Source organism: Lygodium microphyllum, chromosome 29 (assembly GCF_053477565.2).
Source record: "Lygodium microphyllum isolate KBCC chromosome 29, Lygodium_microphyllum_v1.1.10, whole genome shotgun sequence".
Lineage (NCBI taxonomy): Eukaryota > Viridiplantae > Streptophyta > Polypodiopsida > Schizaeales > Lygodiaceae > Lygodium > Lygodium microphyllum.
Genome location: NC_141163.1, coordinates 51,494,544 through 51,512,995, shown reverse-complemented (window position 1 = coordinate 51,512,995; position 18,452 = coordinate 51,494,544). Strand labels below are relative to the sequence as shown.

The 18,452-nt window shown below is 40.9% G+C and overlaps 1 protein-coding gene across 3 annotated transcripts in view; it reads left to right on the top strand.

The window, feature by feature from the left end:
• Positions 1-18,452, top strand: part of TRN1 (transportin 1) — a 112,216-nt gene that overhangs the window by 23,798 nt on the left and 69,966 nt on the right. For all 3 annotated transcript variants that reach the window (XR_015689426.1, XM_087671007.1, XM_087671006.1), the window contains exons 4-6: positions 1-78; positions 7,055-7,135; positions 7,642-7,692. Coding sequence is in view for 2 of the 3 variants with exons in the window: in XM_087671007.1 (XP_087527133.1) it covers positions 1-78; positions 7,055-7,135; positions 7,642-7,692 (210 nt within the window). In the remaining variant the exon portion in view is untranslated. The remainder of the gene's footprint in view (positions 79-7,054; positions 7,136-7,641; positions 7,693-18,452) is intronic.

Below are 18,452 nucleotides of genomic sequence, written 5' to 3'. Positions count from 1 at the left end.
ATGTTCTCATCACCGCATGCTGCTCTCCGAAAACTTGCATTAAGCTCAGTGAATCAGTATATTGTTCTCATGCCAACTGTAAGACACTACTTCTCTTAAGTTGCTGAGTTTTCTTACACATTTAACTAGTGGTTGATTTGTACATTAGGGCTGGTATCTTGACATTGACACCAGTTATTAAGGTCTTTCTACTGCTGTTTAGGGCTAGTATCTATTCAGTAGTGTGTTGCCAGAGAAACACATATAGAAGTTGCATACTAAGATGAGTAGAGCTGCTGCAGCTTTTTTATCTTTGTGGTGTAGATTCGATTCTGATTGCTTGACATTTGGGGGATGCACTGAAAAATAGAATTTGAAGATTATTGACTGACGAGCTGATGAAAAATTGTACAGGAGCATTTTCATGGGTTAGAGATATGTATCATTGACCAATTCATGAAGTGCACTTTGACAGCAGTATTTAGAGGCACACAATTTGATTAACAGCATGGGCAGATGGATAATGGTGCTAATGGAATTCAGTTAACTGTGGAAGGTAACAGAAACAAATTTTGAAGGGAACCCAAAGCAGGGTGAGGATGAGTCCAGGCCCCATTGTACATAAAAAATAACAAACGGAGGAGAATGAGTCCACCTTACATGAAAAATAAAAGACAGAGGAGAATGAACCCACTTTACACAGCACATAATAAACGGAGGGGTAAAATCGGAGCAAAAGTCCAGTTCTACACAATAGTCCAGATAAGATCATGACTGGGCAGGAACACAACTTCCACATGTGACATATTCATCCATGATTTATACATGGGCAAGCATCATTTGAGTGGTTTTGGTTTGAGGGAGAGAATAGGGAGTTGGCAATGACGTGTCATGATGTTCATGGAGTTGATACTTATTGGCTTCGTGATGCATGGATATGGATATGGCAAGCACTATGCCTGGTCCCTTTCAGCTTTTGAGTGTGATCATGGATGTGTATAGTTTGGCATACAATATGCATTGGGAAGGAGAGGTGATGGTTCTATCCTTCCACGATATTGCCATTCAGAGAGACATGTGAACTGGAGGCTTCTTGGGCAGCCTATGCTTTTGGTCATTTTCATGGTCATTGAATGTGTAAAGAAATCCTTGAACAAAGATAGAGAACTCAAGAGTGTACAACAAACACAGAGTGAACGGTAGATCTCAAGATGATGAATGAGTGAATGCATCAAACTGTATGCTGAATATGATATAATGGGCCTCAAACGTGTGTGTCGTGAGGACCGGGGATGAGGTTAACTGATTCCTGAAAGATGAGTTGAAGACACTGATGTCAGCTTCAAGACTGTGTTGTACTGTGTCTGGATCTTGAAACACAGCAGCAGCAGTCTGAATATGTCTGATGATCTCTGAGGGAAGTGGCAGCATTGTAGGTAGCTGTCCAGCTGCAAAATGCAGATGCTGAGGGGATGCATGATGATGTTAGCAGCTAGATCACCTCCAGTACGCAGGTGAACAGCAGGGTGGCCTGTAAACACAGGTGCAACAGCTGAGCAGAGACCTCTAGCTGTGAAAATGAAGGCCTGCAGTGGATGGTGGCAGCAGAGAGAGTCTTCTGGCAGCTTGGGAATGCAGAAGACGTAGGGTTACAGGTGTCGGAGGCTAGAAACTGTCCATGAACAGCTGGGCAGCAGGAGATGTGTGAAAATGCAGCTGTAGGGCTGAAATGGTCACCTACCTGAGAAAAGTAGTAGGCAGCTGGGCAAGATGGTGAAGATGATGCTGTAGAAGCGAGATGGTGGATATGATGCTGTAAAAGCTCTCATAGCCAAGTCGCCAGGCTGAGAAGTCCTTGCAGATGGCAGGGGCAGCACTCGGAAGATTCCCATGAATTGAGAAGTTCTCTGGGATGGGGTGTGGGCAGCAGTAGAAGGTGAGAGTGCTGAGAGTAGTTGGTTGGAATTAAGGCATTGAAGGATGCACTCAACATAGATTCCTATTTTCAGAGGATTTGGAATGCATTTGTCCTACTACTACTACAAAAAAGCAATTTAATAATAATAAAATAGTATTAATGGCTTTTGGAGCTGTTTTAGGGGACTAAAATAGGGGTTAATGGATGATATTTCAGATTAAATGTGGAACCTAAAACTATGGCTAACAAAATGGTCTACCAACTTTATGATCATCACATTGTGTGCCAACTTCATGGTCAGCACACTGTCTTCCAACTCCTCATTTTACTCGTCTTGGAAACTAGTATTGTTTTTATCTTCATCATCATCATATATGGAGCTTTAATTTAGGCTTTTTCCTTGTAGAGATTAGCCATTATATCATTAGATCCTGATGTCTTATCACTTATGTAAAGCAAGTAGCTTATAATATTATCATTCGGATGATTGTCACTAGCATGGAGTTCCAGTTATTTAGAGGTTATATCCTTAGTATGTGTTGTGAAGAAATGCTCTAAACGCAAAAAATACAAAACCAATCGTATGACAAAGCGCAAACTGATAAACTTAGAACATAGTTAGGGTTAGGGTTAGGGTTAGGGTAATTCAGAGACAGTGAACACAACGAATAACAATGTGAATGAATAATGAATATATAGTGCTCATGCAACAAACACAATATGCAATGAATATTAAACCTTGAACTCTTGTATATTTGGGATCAAGGTAGATGTTATGAGCTATAGAGTGTGTTGTACTTCGAATGGATCCCGAATTGTAGCAAAGGTAGCCTTTGAGTATCGAACACTAGTAAATGTAGCCAATGAAGGCAACCTCGTTAGATGTGCATTCACACTCACACATTTCTCTGGCTATTCCTATGTACTTCTTAACACTCTTGTAGGGATGCGTTAGGATATCCATCAATCATATCCGAGTGCATAAGGCTAGGCTTGTTGCCAATGGTTTTGCTCAGAGGGCAGGGTTTGATTACTTTGAGACTTTTGTACCAATGTCGATGCTTTCCGCACCTCTTATACTTTGATAGTTAGAGGCAATAATGGTAGGAGCGGTAATGACCGCCATGGGAGAGACTCTCAGTAGTCTTGTATTCGGCCATAGTGTAATAAAATGCATGAGGGAAAGAGCAAGGGTAAAGTACATGACAAAAATGATGATTATAGCATTATCCCTAGCAAGTCCAATGTTAAGATTGAAGAGATTAATGTCATGCGGACTAATTTTGATGATAATTTCATACTTGTAGCTTTTTCTCTTGATACTTCATATTTGACTGATGCTATATTAGGATATACTTAGTGTTGGCTAATATTTAGGGGCTTCCTCTCATGTGACCCCTCATAGAGAGTGGTTTCACTCCTAGCGCAGTATGATTGGATTTGACCACTTGGGTAATGACTTGGCATTAGAGATCGTTGGTATTAGTGATGTCCAGCTGCAGTTTGGTTTCGGTAGCGCGTTCACTCTTCATGATGTGTGCCATGCACTGGCTCTTACGAAGAGCCTTATCTTTGCTGCCACTTTGGATGATGCAGGTTATGTTGTTTCTTTTAGTGATTTCTCATGGAAGATTGCCTGTGAGAATCTTGTCATTGCACGTGGTGTTAAGTCCAATGCTCTCTATCCCTTGCTTGTATTTGGATCAGTTGACCATGTTTTAACAGTGGATATAGTTTCACATGTATTTCTTTGGTATCGTCGCCTTGGGTATTTATCCTTGAAAGGAATGAAAATACTTATCCGTTTGCAGTATTTTCCGCTCCTTGACTCTATAAGTGCTTTGAGTCTTGTGATCATTGTTTATATGGCAGGCAAATACGTAATATGCATAAAAGGTTTGGTATGACATGCATGGGTAAGCCTTTGGCTCTTGTTTATTTAGATGTATGTGGTTCCATGCCTTGCAAGTCGTTAGGTGGTGCAAAGCATTTTGTTACCTTCATTGATGACTATACACATAAGGTTTGGGCATACTCTATTAAGCAGAAATGAGAAGTCTTGGCTACCTTTGTGCCTTGGCTTGCTTTGGTTGAGAACTAGTTCGGATATAGATTGAAATACCTAAGGTCAGATAATGGGGTGAGTATGTCTCTAAAGCCTTTGAGCAGTTTTGTGACGAGAGGAATATTAAGCGTCAATTGACCACTATCGTGACGTTGCACGTCTACTGTTGCAAACCTAAGGGTGGAGTTTTTCGCCAAGAATTTGAACACATTAGTTAGCGTCATTAGGAATTTATTTTCCGTTGTGTGTGTCTGTGTTTTTATGATTTTGTGGAAGATACTACATGGGGAGAATGCATATTATGGAGTGATGAATTTCGCCATGAATCATTGCTTCCATAGAGTTTGTGCAAGGTGGATTTGGCTAAATAAAACATTTGAGGGCAATATATGAGTCTAATGGAGTTGTTATGATGTCATGGTGATTATTTTATTAAGTATTGTTTTGGAAAGCTGAAATGGTTGCAACATCCTTTGAAGTACGTTTGATGTTCAATGTAGAAGAAGTCACAAGTAAAAATGAATGTGCAAAACTTGTACAATGTATGGAGGAGCTTGTTCAAGGATTGGATACCTTATACATTAGAATGTTAAGGATAGTTGTTTCCATGGACGTGTCATTAATATTGAAGAAAAGTCATTCAACACCAAAGATGAGGCTGTTTTATCAATGTGATGTAAGGGGGTTGAATTTGGGTGGTAAACACGAAGATTGATAGAGTTGTCTTCGAGATTTGGGACGTGCTTTGTGTGCCTGTTGACACTACTACGCCTGAATCTACCCCCGAGCTTGCATTACGAGACATTACCATCGAAGGAGGCTCTTCAAGAGATGAGGATCTAAGTGGTATCATCAATTTCAGTAGAAGTGATAGCCATGCAGGAAGTGGGAGCCGTGTGGGCATTGGTGATTTTTTGGGCATTGATATGAACTCTAGATGGCTTACTTTATGTTTGCAACAGCCCTGAGAGTATCCACCGCTCTCAAGGGGCTTTTGGCATTGTTGGGGATCCAATGACAGATCAAACTTTAAGACCATCTCCAACTTCAAGCCAAGAGACATTTGTGTCTTTTGAATCTGCAACACTAAAGATATCGCAGGACTTGTCTAGCAATGAACTTCACAGATCTGTAAAGCCACCTATTTTTTCCTGCTTTGGTGATAGCTCTTGCAATAGGTGACCAGTTTGACAAGTACTTGAAGTATGCCATGTCGTTGCAAGGAGCAATAGAAATCTCTACGCAAGTGACTGGTCAAAATGATGAGAATATGGCATACAATAGTGAGTTGCTGTGTGGAATTTTAGAAGCATATTCGAGCATTTATCAAGGGTTTAAGAACATGAGAGTTCCTTACACTGGGCACATCCTATAGTTTCTTGAGAGCATCTATGGAGACAAAGACAAGGATGATGCTGTCACAAGAGCTGATGTGGGAGTTCTTGGTGATGTTGCTGACACTCTGGGTGCTGCGGCCATCCCTCTTTTCGAGTCATCAGTGTTTTATAAAGATTTTCTGGATGAATGCTCTTCTTCAGATAATCAGCAAATTGAAAGAAATTGCGGATTGGCCAATCGCCATCGCCCATCATCATGGAGCATGTTGTAGTGTAGTACGATCGCAAAGGTATTGGATAGCCATTTTTTTGACACAGATCTTTGCAACATTGTTTATTCGGGAAAGAACAACGACAACAAGCCTGTCAAAAAGTGCAAGAAGATTGAGTAGATCATGAAGCATTGCATTGGCAAACCGCAAGAAATTGTTGAGTCTAAATCTGAATGTTGGAGGAGGGATGCTCCTATTCGAGGACCTTGAGACAGAGAATCAGTTGGATTGGATGCGATCAGAACAGGAGGATGACAGCGTTGATGACGAAGAAAGCATAACGACAACTTTTAAATGTTTAATAGCCTTAAAAGATATTAATACCTTAAGGATTTGGTGAAGAGTTAAACGATAACTTTTAAGAAATCTTATGGCATAAAAAGCCTAAGGCTTTGTTGGAAAAGCCAAAAACATAATGATGCTTGAAAAACTATATAAGAGGCACTAGTGGTGCTCTTAGGGAGATATGGATATAAAATCAAGTGAGAAAGGCTAGAGGTTGAGCTTGTATCCCTCGCCTTCTTCGAAGATTGCCATCGAATTTGGGAGAGAAGGCTTGAGATCGAGCTTAAAGCCCCTCGCCTACATTGAAGTTTCTGCCATCAAGTCGCGTATGAAGGTGGCTTGAGTTGAGCTTTAAGCTTCTCGTCTACTTTGAAGGTCGTCATCAAGTTCCTTGGAGTGGCTTTCGAGTTGAGCTATGAGCTCCTTTCCCTCTTCGAAATTCTCTTAATCAATTCCACAAGAGTGGCTTGAGTTTGAGCTTGATGCTCCTCGCCTTCTTTCTCAGTTTGAGAATTCGACCTTGTCTTTCCTCAAAATCTTTTGATCATATCTAAGAGTCATTTGAACCTGTATCTTGACTATACCTTTAATCAACAATTTGTTTTCTCATTTGTCTTGAATCTAAAATTCTTCTGGCCACCCTTGAATAGAAAGATGAGCATTTAATTGTATTTTTAAGTACTCAAAGAATATACAAATCACATTTCAAGCTCTATGAGCATCAAATTAATGTTTATTATTGAGTTAATACATCTAGAACAAAAAAAAAAAACCCTTTGGACATTGGAGGGTCCCATTCCATGTTGCTCAATTGCAAAAAATATGCAAGTTGAAATTCTCCAAAATTTGGGGTATTTGAGTTTTGCTCTTCCGATAAGTTTGTTAAGTTTCTATCCATTTATTGTGTTAATGTAGTAAGTCAGTATGCTAGGATGTCATTTCCCTTGCTCTTGTTCCTTGAATTCAGCTGCACCCCTATTTTAGGGATTCTTGTTCCTTCTGTTCTCAGTTCCATGTTACTGTGAAGGTAAGATAGTGTCATTCAAATGTTGTATCCATGTGTACTTTTTGCAGCATGCTGTTTCCAATTTTGAAGTTAATAAGAGCAGAGTTTTAATTCTGTCTCTGATGTCTTTAATGTCTTCTCTATTTTTTTGTTCATGTGCTTGTGTTTGAAGCAATAAGTTGATTGGTGCAGGCACTATACTTGAACATGGATAAGTACTTAGAAGGTCTTTTTTCTCTTGCCAATGATCCTGTTCCTGAAGTACGAAAGTTGGTATGTATCCCTGTTAGTTTTTACCGACTTCTTAAGTAAAAAGCTAGTGGCACATAGAAACTTGTTAAGTCTGATGTTTAAGGGGATGCTCTTCATTTCATGCTAGCTAAAGTAAATGTATTTGTCCTATTGAACTCTGAAAATCATAGGACCTCCTGTTACTTTGTCCTCTTCATCAGAGTACATTCTACTTGTCTGTCTGGTTTTCCTTTCCAATACTGCTTGACATGTAACATTTCTATGTCTTGGCTTGTTAGTCACACCATTGTAAATATTGATGCTTGTCAATGGATGTTTTTGAGTGCAAATGGATCCTTTGTGGTTTAATCATGTATTATGCATCAGCAATCTGAGTCAAACCATTAAACTTATGTCTTCTCATTCAAGGTGCTAATAAGGTCTAACCAGGGTTTGGCACATTTGATTTGTTTGTGGATAGATCTGACATCAAGTGAACTTTTTTATTTACCACATTTGCCTTGTGTTTTGCGTGTAATCTTTGGCAGGTCTGTGTTGCATTCGTGCAGCTTTTAGAAGTCCAAGCAAGCTATTTGCAGGTAATTTAGCCTGTGTAAACCTTATTCTCTGCAATATGCCAGATTGGTTATCTGATTGAATGATATTAGTTTTGGTTTTGTCTTGAGGACATTTGGGCCTTTGCCATTATTATTTTCTCATCTTCAGGGCTTTATAAACTCCCAACCATTTGGCTTGTTAATAGTACTCATTAGCATTACAGTAAGTGATTTCATTTCGGTTTTCCAGAGTTCCTTGCCCTGTGACTCTGTCTACTTACTATGGTCAACGTAGTTTGCAATTTTGACTTATTTGTTATCTTCATAATGGTACTCTGCTGACCCAAAGAAGGCTGTGTTATGCTGCTTACATCATAATATTTGGCAAATCAAATTGTTGTCCAAGAAATGGGTGTGTCAAAATAAATGAAGGCAATTCATACATGGAATTCAATGGAGTGGAAAGGGCTTCTCACCTTATTGTGTACTCTCTCATGTAACTACGATCAAAATAAATGGCTTTGGAATATTGTAGTCCCATTATCAAAATAGATAACATTCATACCCTACAATGCAAAATTGACATGGTGAAATTTGTTCATGACACCTATTTTGCACAAAGTTTGGGGGCTTTCACTTTTTGCATTTCACTTGTTCCCAAGTGTTGCTAAATGCAACACTTTATCCCTACATCTTACGCTCACAAAGAGAGAGCACTACCTTCTCTCTCCAAAATAATTCCACACAACTTATCTTGACTAACATGATCACATCACATCTATTAAGCTTCTTAACCTGGGAAATAACATCTATTTTACTTTTCTCAGCTCATTTTCATGTTTTCAAAAGTTGTAGATGACGTTCCTTCGTCAAATTGTGCACATCAATATTCTTTGATTGGACACAATGTGGAGAGACTGAGGTCCTAGGCTGTAGATGTTCTCTGACTGGCCACGATATATCTAAAGGGTCCTATACTATTGCAAATGTGGACACTGGTATCCTTTGACCATCCACAATATATATAAATAGAGGTCCTAGCTCTAAGCATATAGTAGTATATATAGAGATGAGTTACATGAACAAAAATAGAATGTCCAATTCAAGCTTCTCCACAACTAAAGAGCGTCTCCCAGTTCGAGCTTCTCCATGACCTAATAGATTGCCCAATTCAAGCTTCTCCACAACCCAATGTAAGCTTCTCCTCAATATGAGAGAGAGAGAGAGAGAGAGAGAGAGAGAGAGAGAGAGAGAGGGGGAGGGAGAGAGAGAGAGAGAGCTGAGCAAGGGCCGCGGGGCGCTTGGTCTTGATGGGAGTTAACCCTTCTCTGTGCCTACAGCCTGTGCTTCTCTGCAGGTTTGTGCCAGCACCCACTTACCTTGCACGCAGAGACAGTGGATTCATTGGACTGCCACATGCCAGACAGTTAGGGTTGCAGACTGCTGTGTAATCAGTTCTGGGCAGGCGGACAGAGATGTGTTACATCAAGTGCAAACCCTATCTCTGCACAGGGCTCATAGCTGCAGTTTCTGGGCGTGTTTTAGGCGGATAGAGCTGTGCCACCTTGCAGATAGACACTGTCCCTGGACAGAATGCAGCAAACAGATTTGGGAAGCAATCAGTTGCCCTGTGCGCAGTGCTGCCCTGTTTCTGCAGGGAGATAGAGAGAGCGAGAGAGAGAACACCTGGTGAGCAACCTTGTTTGTGTGTTTCTTGGACGCACCCCTACTCTTCATTCCCTGCACAGAGGCCTGTTCCTTAACTCTTGCCCTTGTTGCATGTAGAGAGAGAGAGAGAGAGAGAGAGAGAGAGAGAGAGGGGGGGGGGGGGGCGCTAGTGGTAGTAGTGATGTGTGTCTTGTGTGGTCATCTCGTGCTTGTGAGTCTCAGTCTAAGCCAAATGAGGACATTAGAAGCTTTGGCATTCTCTTTGCCTGCCCTTTTATGTGCTTCAAGCACTTTAGATGGAAGGCACATTAATGCATTTCTTTTTGGGCACTTTTGGTTGTCTTGGGTGCCCTAATTTGGGACATGGCCACTTTATTTTGACCTCTCTCTTCTGTCTTGTGTTCAACAGTTTATTTCAGGATTCTTTCATGCTTCCATTGCAACATCCACTTCTGACATGGTATTAGATTTTAGGATCTCCATTTCGAGTGCTGTTTATGTGATTGTCTCGTGTTTGGTATGTGGATTCCATTTCACAAGCACACCTTTGAGTTCTCCTTTGCAGTGTTCTTGTGTTTTCTCTTTCCTTTCTCTTCTGTCTTATGTTCAGCAGTTTATTTTCAGCATTCTTTCATGCTTCCATTGCTACATCCACTTCTGACATGGTATTAGATTTTAGGATCTCCATTTTGAGTGCTGTTTTCTCCATTTTTCAGTGGTAATTATGATGACTATTTTGGCATTTATTGCTGATGTATTCTTTGCATTCTTTTTGGCCTATTTATTCAGGCTCCTCCTCCATAGTTAGTCATTCATCACTTGCAGATCTAGTGCATGCCTTGTGGAGAGAGGGATCTCGTGCCAGTGCCCATGCAGCTAGTGACTCACTATTTTACGCAATTGTCTCGTGTTTGGTATATGGATTCCATTTCACAAGCACATCTCTGAGTTCTCCTTTGCAGTGTTCTTGTGTTTTCTCTTTCCTTTCTCCTCTGTCTTGTGTTCAGCTGTTTATTTCAGCATTCTTTCATGCTTCCATTGCTACATCCACTTCTGACATGGTATTAGATTTTAGGATCTCCATTTTAAGTGCTGTTTTTTGTTGATATATGGTATTCTATGAACTGCTTCGGCTGATCGTTTATTGCCTACTATCACCGTCTCTTAGCTTAACGATCCTTGTTTGTTGCTAATTGCCCTTGTCTTTTACTCTTTGCAAGTTGTGTTTATGGTTCAGTTGTTTTGCGCTTTCATTCCTTGATGTCGTTTCTTGTTGATTAACTGCATTTAATGCATGACCAATCTGCATTTTGTTATACAACTGCTGCATTTATTGCATTTAGTGCTTTTCTAGATTGGTTAACAACATTATTCAATTGTTTTTGTGATTAGCTTGTATTACATTGCGTGTGAACTTTTGTTAGTGTAGTTTGTGCTATGTTTTGGCTGTCCTCTCCCTCTCCTCCTCTTCTTTCCTTTATTTTCTCTTCCTATCCTCTCCATATGGCTCCTTATGTGCTGCTCCATTGATGACAAATTGCACGGCCTTGATTACCTAACATGGAGTCCTGTTATGGAAGCATGGTTTGTGCAGAAGAGATTATGGTACGTTGTTTTGGTCGACCAACATTAAATGCTAGCCGATATGATGTATTATTTGCATTTTGGTTGGCCTATTTATTTAGGCTCCTCCTTCACATTCAGTTATTCATCGCTTGTAGATCCAGTGCATGCTCTATGGAGAGAGGAAGTTGGTGCCAATGCCAACACAGCTAGTGACTCACTATTGTATGCAGCTGTCTTGTGTTTGGTATATGATTCCATGTCCTGAGCATATCTTTGAGTTCTTATTTGCAGTGTTTTTGTGTTTTCTCTTTCCTTTCTCTTTTGTCTTGTGTTCGGTAGTTTATTTCAGTACTCTTTCATGCTTCCATTGTTGCATGCACTTCTAACACGGATGATTGTGACGGAAGGCTAGCTCAACAAGGTGCCATTCAAAAGTAAAGTCTTTCTTTGGAGAGTGATGATTGGTGGACTTTCCCTTTCCTTGGCTCTCTCAAAGCATCGAATCTTGAATGGAAACTACTTCTTTTGCATTATCAATATGGTCCTCTCATCACATATTTATTTCTTCTTTTGTGGCAAAAAAAAAAATTCTAGTTCTCGTTTGATATTTGGAGAGCTATGGTCGGACCGTCTTTGTACCCCTTTGTCAGGGACTTTGCTTAAGGTGAAATTTCCTACTCAAATACAATCGTATGACAAAGCACAAACTAAAAATAGAACGTAGTTAGGGTTAGGGTAACTCAGAGACAATGAACACAGAGAATAATGAAATGAATGAAAGTGAATAGAATACAATGCTCATGCAATAAACACACGATGCAATGAATGAATATTGATCCTTGAACTCTTGTGTCTCAAGGATCGGGGTAGAGAGTATGAATTGGAGTGCGTGTCATACTCTTGACGGATCCAAAAATGTAGCAAGGCAGCCTCCGAAGGTGTTTGGTAGAGCAGAAAGCATAGTAGTGGATGCGGGGGTAGTAGATAGGAAGAAATCAGCAAACACAAGCGTGAATGATGATATGGCAGCCTGGTGGACTGTAGCAACAATAAAATGCAAATTTTTGGACTATCTGGGTTTGGGCAGCACCAACTTTGGCAAAAACGGTAGCTACAAGAAGTGAATGCAGCTAGGTAGTGGTCACCAAGTGTTCGCATCTTTTCCAGGCTGAAAACGCAGCCTGATCAGCACCAAAATAGTGGACAGCCATAGTCATCTAGTGGAGAGCAGCAGTTTCGTGATGAACAACGGTGGAATCAGGGCTGAAAACAGTCGCTAACAGCAAGAGATGGCTAGGTAGCAGGCGCCAGTGGGTGGACAGCAGTCTAGGAGAGCTCTGGCTGAGACATCCTCCGTGTATGGGGTGTGGACATCGAATCTTTGGCACCTCCAAGTTGCAAAAATTAGATTGGGATGAATGGAGGGCAGCCTGTCTATTTATAGGAAGTTTGGGCCTCCCAAATTAGGGTTTGCATGTGGGACACACAAACTCTCTAGGGTCACGTTTCTTTTTAATAAAAGGTTTTCATTAATTAAATTGAGTTTTGGGGCCTTTTATATAAAGCTAATACTTTTTTAGCTCAACAACCCCTCCTAGGCCCTAAACTAGAACTAGAAAGGAACTATAAACAAGCCCAAGTCCTTTTTCTGTTTGTTTATCTCAAGGCACCCCATCCTAAAGCAGCCAGGGCATCGGTCAAAGGGTGCATGTATGTTGCCCCTCCTCAATAAAACCACCCAATAGCAAGCCTATTACAATGTAGGTACAAGCATTTGTTCTACTGATATCCTTTTGTTCTACGTATGTATGATGAGTGGCTATTGGGTAAAAACCATACACATGTGCTTGCATGGTGTTGATGACCTACTAATACCCTTCTCGTTGGTAAAAGGCTATCCCTACCATTGCTAGGTATTGATGATGAAGAATATTGAGATGGGGAGAATATGTGGGAGAGGTAAAAAAAGATAGGTGGAAGCAAGCTAGGTGAGCAAAGCAAGCAAGGGAGACTACCATTTGCAATGCCGCGAATATGGTCGATACAGAGTTAACCACTCCAAAGACCGAAAAGTGATAAATGTGTACATATATATGCTTATAAAAATAGAACCAATGCACTGGAGTTATGCAAAAGGCAATGTAAATGATCATGCTCATGCAAAATGCTATACAACGGTGCCACTTGGACAAGGCCCTCACAGGGGAATTGTTTAGTTGTCCAAGCACTCTTTTACAATCATGGATGATGTAGATCATGATACAAAATGCAAAATATTCAAATGCATGTGTAAACAACACCATGTCACCATTAAGAGAAAAACTGCCTCCTCTCAAAGTAGAAGGGAAAGTTGGAGGGAGTCACCCTCTCCTATCAGTCAGGAGTAGTAAGGGAGGGTGTACTTGAGCCAATCCTGGGAAGTAAGTACTGTAGGACTGGCCGATTGAACGCCTTGGTTAATACGTATGCAAAATTTTCACGTGAAGGGAAAAACTCCAAGCGATTAGTGTCTAGCTCAACTCGCTCTCTGGTTAAGTGGAAGTGTACTTCAATATGCCTTGTCCGTGGGGGTGATGATGGGGTTACCAGCCAGTGCAATCACAATTTGGTTGTGGCAACAGAAGATAGTCGCATCGACACAAGGGAACTAAAGGGTTGCCACCAAGCTCCTCAAAGAGATGACCTTGGTGGTGCCATTGTCCTATACTTAGCGTTGGCCGTGGAAGATAGGGCAAATATCTCTTCATAGTTAGTATCTTGCTTTTGTCGAAACCCTTACACGATAAAGCAAGCCTTGTACTTGTCTAAAGTCCCATCAACTTTTAGCTTGATCCTAAAAATGTACTTGGTTCGATGACTCTCTTATGACTAAGACGAGCCACCAAGGTCCAAGTCTCATTTTGGTCAATGTTCTCGAACTCCTTTTTGATGGTCTCTTACCTTTGGGGGTGTTGAAGAGCCTTTGGCCAACTTTCTGGCTCGGAATGCACTATATAGTCTGTCATAAACATCGATGCAAATGAAGCCTAAGGGGCTAATTGAGCAGATATTCTAGGATCCTCTAGAGTAGAATTTGGTGGAAGGATCCTCAAATCTCGCATGGTTTGTTTGTACCAGGAGATAATGGGTTTCGCGGAGGGGGGTTGGGGGACTGAAGAATTAAGGGGGAAGGTTAGGAGCATGTAGTAGACTTGATTGATAAGGCACTGTCTTTGATGGTATATCTTGAGAAACCGGCTCGGATTTTGGTATAGAAGATTGTACATTATTCCTCTCATTGAAAAAGACCTCTCTCCGAATGATCATCTTGTTTGTTTGAGGATCAAACAAATGATATAGGCTTTCGCCTTGGAGATATATCCTACAAAAATAAGGAGATCAGCTTTGGGAGTGAGCTTTCCTATCTTATCATTAGGAGTGCGCATGTAACCATGACACACGAAGACTCTAAAAGTGTGAAACTACATGTTGAGTGCCAAAGAATGCTTGATACAAGGTTATTTGAGAGACCACTACAATGGGTATCGGTTGAGGATGTACACCGAAGTGTTCACAATCTTGACATAAAGGTGCTCGGGGAGCTTTGCTGCAAACTATATAGAGTGGTGCCATGTTCATGATTGTCTGGTTTCTATGCTCTACAACTCCATTTTGAAAAGGGGAGTTGACAGAGGTGAGTTGGCAAGAGATGCCATGTTCCTATCAAGACTCCATGAACTCATTGGAGATAAACTCACCACTTCTGTCACTCCTCATGCAACCGACATGATGACTAGTCTGGTTATGTATCAACAACACTCTTGGAGAAAAGTAGGTAAATGTGCGATATGTATTCTTTAAGAAATACACCCACATGTATCTCGAGGAAGCATCCACTATAAAGAAGAAACACAATGTGCCATTCAAGGCAGTAGTGGAAGTTGGCCTGCAAAGATTAACACAGATCAATCTAAGGGGTACCTTAGCTTTATGTGTATATTGTTGAGAGAATGGAGTACGGTGCGGTTTCCCTAGCTGATTGGGTTTACATACATCTCTCGAGAGTTTTAGGCATGGAGGGTCCTCCACCATGTGTAGGCAAGACAACTCATAAAGAGAGTTGTACCCAAGATGCCCCAAGTGGTAATGCCAAAGATGCTCATTGTTTGTAGACTCCTGTGCGGTGGCTAAAGCTTGAACTATGAGTTCTCAACTATCAGCTTGGAAAGAATTTGGGTCATGTGTTAAAGGCCACTAGGCTATGTCTCATCGTGAGCAATCACCAAACTAGTTTGAGAGTGAAGGACATCGAATATGGTGGTTATAAAGAAGACCTCTTTCCCCAATCGGCAAAGTTGTTGAACCGATAATAAGCTCACCTCAAGTTGGGGGACATGGTAGACATCCTTTAGCGTAGCCAGACCCTTGTCAATAGTAAAAGTGGTACGACCATGAGTTTGTATCTTAAGTGAGGAGTTATTCCCGATCTGGACACATTAGGTTGCAGGGGCTCGAGTGAGAAAAATGTTGTAGATGAGGGTCATGTGATGTGTAGATTCATTATCCACAATCCAAACGAGAGAAGTGGTTCTTGGTTGCGAACAGTGGGCATTTGTAGTCACCTCATTGAGAGATAAATCATAGATGTGAGTGAGACTCACATCCTACGATGTCTCTAAAGAGATGAGATAGGCCTAAGAAGACTGGTCAGACAAGCCCTTTGGCGTTAAGAAGGAAGTCAACTGTGATGATCGACTGGTGGTAGTGTGGGTTTGGCCATACCACTACCCTAATTTTGGTTGCCATCACCTTGCCTCCCTTGTTGGGGGTTTACTTGAGTCTTTGATTTTGGTTGCGTACTTTAGCCATTGATCGACACTCGTCATAGTAATGACCAACCTTTTGACAATGTTGACAATACCTATTTTGTTTAGGTGCATTTTGCCACTTGTGTTGAGAGAAGTCTGGGAGGTTACTTGTGACTCATTGACTTGATTTTGGTCTTAATTTTGATTTTTGATTTGAATTTTGGTTTTGTTTGCCCTTTCCATAAGGTGTCAATGGAGTACATCTTCACCCTCATTTCAATTTCCATCACCTAATCAAAATCAATTTAATGCATTATCATTTCCACAATAATTTTTAAACCCTCCCACTTCTTTCACTACATCACTATTACCTTTCACAGCATTCACTCTTGTATATCAAACACCATTGCACACACCACATTGAGGGGTCCCTCAAACATAGGCACATCCTTTAAATCCTCTACAGCTTCAGTTATAGGTGGTTCTTATGCAATTTGGGGTAGGAAGATGATACAACAAGGTCATTTTGACTTTGAGAATCAAAATGAAATGAAGGAAGGGAAGAAAAAGAGATACTAGACTTTTTCTTATAATCACCCCTTCTTGTATTAGCTTACATATGTGGATCTTCAATGGGAGATTTGCCATGATCAACATATGACACTCTTGCTTCAACTTGTTCTTTACCAACATGTTGCAAAGGTGGTGAAGAAAAAGAAATAGACAAAGGGACAAAAGTAGAAACTTATGTACCTTGCACTGAAGTAGGAGAGAGAGATTGAAAATGGGGGACATACTTTGGATCTCTTGCCAAGAGGGTTGCCCGTTCCTAATGGAGGTCTTGATGGCCTTACAATATTATTAAACTTATACACTACATATGATGAGAAAGAATCAAATATACCTTCTTCATCCAGCTTTTGTTTGAAGGCTTGTTGATGTAGCTTTTTGGACTTCCTAGCTGTGTGAGTCAACATCAGTTGTAGCTCCTCACGTTTGATGTCTCGAATGTAGTCAAAAGGATCTTCCGCCATGTCGGAACCTTGCAGAGCTGGCAGTGGATACCATTCCTACTTAGTTCTCGGCATAGGCTCCTTTGGGGATTGAGTTGGTGTAGATGTGTTCGAAATCATCTGTCCTACTATAGTTCTTGGCTTTTGAGAAGAGCTTTCAGATCAAGGTCTAGGTATCTTTAGAGAGTACTTAGCTCTGATACCATATAAAGAAATGCCCTAACATAGAAACTCAAATACAATTGTATGACAAAGCACAAAATGAAAATAGAACCCAGCTAAGGTTAATAATGAAACGAATCAGAATAGAAAACAATGCTCATGCAGCAAACACACTATGCAAGGAATGAATACTGACCCTCAAACTCTTGTGTTTGGAGGATTGGGGCAAAAAGTATGAGCTAGAGAGTATGTTGTACTCATGACGGATCTTGAAATCCAACAAGGCAGCCTTCGAAGGTGTCTGGTGTTGGGAATAAAGGGCCATCGTGCCTTTTATACGTGCTCGGGTGTGCACTTGTACTTAAATAGTCCTTTACATATAACTATCAAAAACATTAAGAGTGGTACATATTTTTGTATCCACACATTGTGCATCACATTCTACTATTGCCACTCACTCTCTCACTCACTCACTCTCTCACTCTCTGCCATCACTATTGCCTAACATTGAACCTCCATTGTGCATCCATCACCACATCTAGCAGCAGCAAACGTAGTAGTGGAGGCTAGATCATTGTCAAACGGGTAGTAGATAGGAAGAAATCAGCAAATGCAGGCCTGAATGATGAAATGGCAGCCTAGCAAACTACAGTGACAGCAAAACACAGATTTTTGGACTGTTTGGGGCTGGGCAGCAGCAGTTCTGACAAAACCGGCAATCGGGAGGAGTAAATGCAGCTAGGTAGCAGTCCCAAGTGCTGATGTCAGCAGTTGGGCTGAAAATGCAGCCTGATCAGCACTAGAACAGTGGACAGCAGCAGTTGCCTGCTGAACGGCAGCAGAGTTGGCGCTGAAAACTGTCACCAACAGCAAGAGATGGCTGGGCAGCAGGCGCTAGTGGGCGGACAACAATCTGGGACAGCTTCAGCTGTGAGATATCCTCTACATACAGGGTGTGGACAGCAAAGCTGTGGCACTTCCAAGCTGCAAAAATGAGATTGGGTTGAATGGAGGGCAGCTTGTCTATGTATAGAAAGTTTGGGGCCTCCCAAATTAGGGTTTGTATGTGGGACATAGAAACTCTTTAGGACTATGTTTTTTTTAAACTACAAGGTTTTAACTCATCAATTAATTTGAGTTTTGGGGCCGTTTCGATAAATTAATGCATTTTTAGCTCAATATGTGCAACCACATATGAAGATACTGTTTCACTTTCTTGGATTTTGGGGCTGTTGGCATAATTGGGTCATTCAAAATGCGTTCGCTTTTGATTCAGCCTTTGGTGTTTAGAGAGAAACGTCTAGGCTTAGGGGTCTTTTTGCATCGACAGTTAGATCTTGTTTAGCATGTTGAGATCCTCTCCATGGAGGACTTGGTTTCTTGGCACATGGCAATTTCTTTTGTTCCTTGACCGTGACTTCTGTATTTCTCATGTGATTTTATATAATGTAAATATCCATTGAGAGAGAGAGAGAGAGAGAGAGAGAGAGAGAGAGAGAGAGAGAGAGAGAGAGAGAGAGAGAGAGATCAAATCAAATCATTTGGAGTAGACCTACATAATTAGAAGCGTGAACATAACCCGTGTACTTTGTTGCTATAGCAGTCA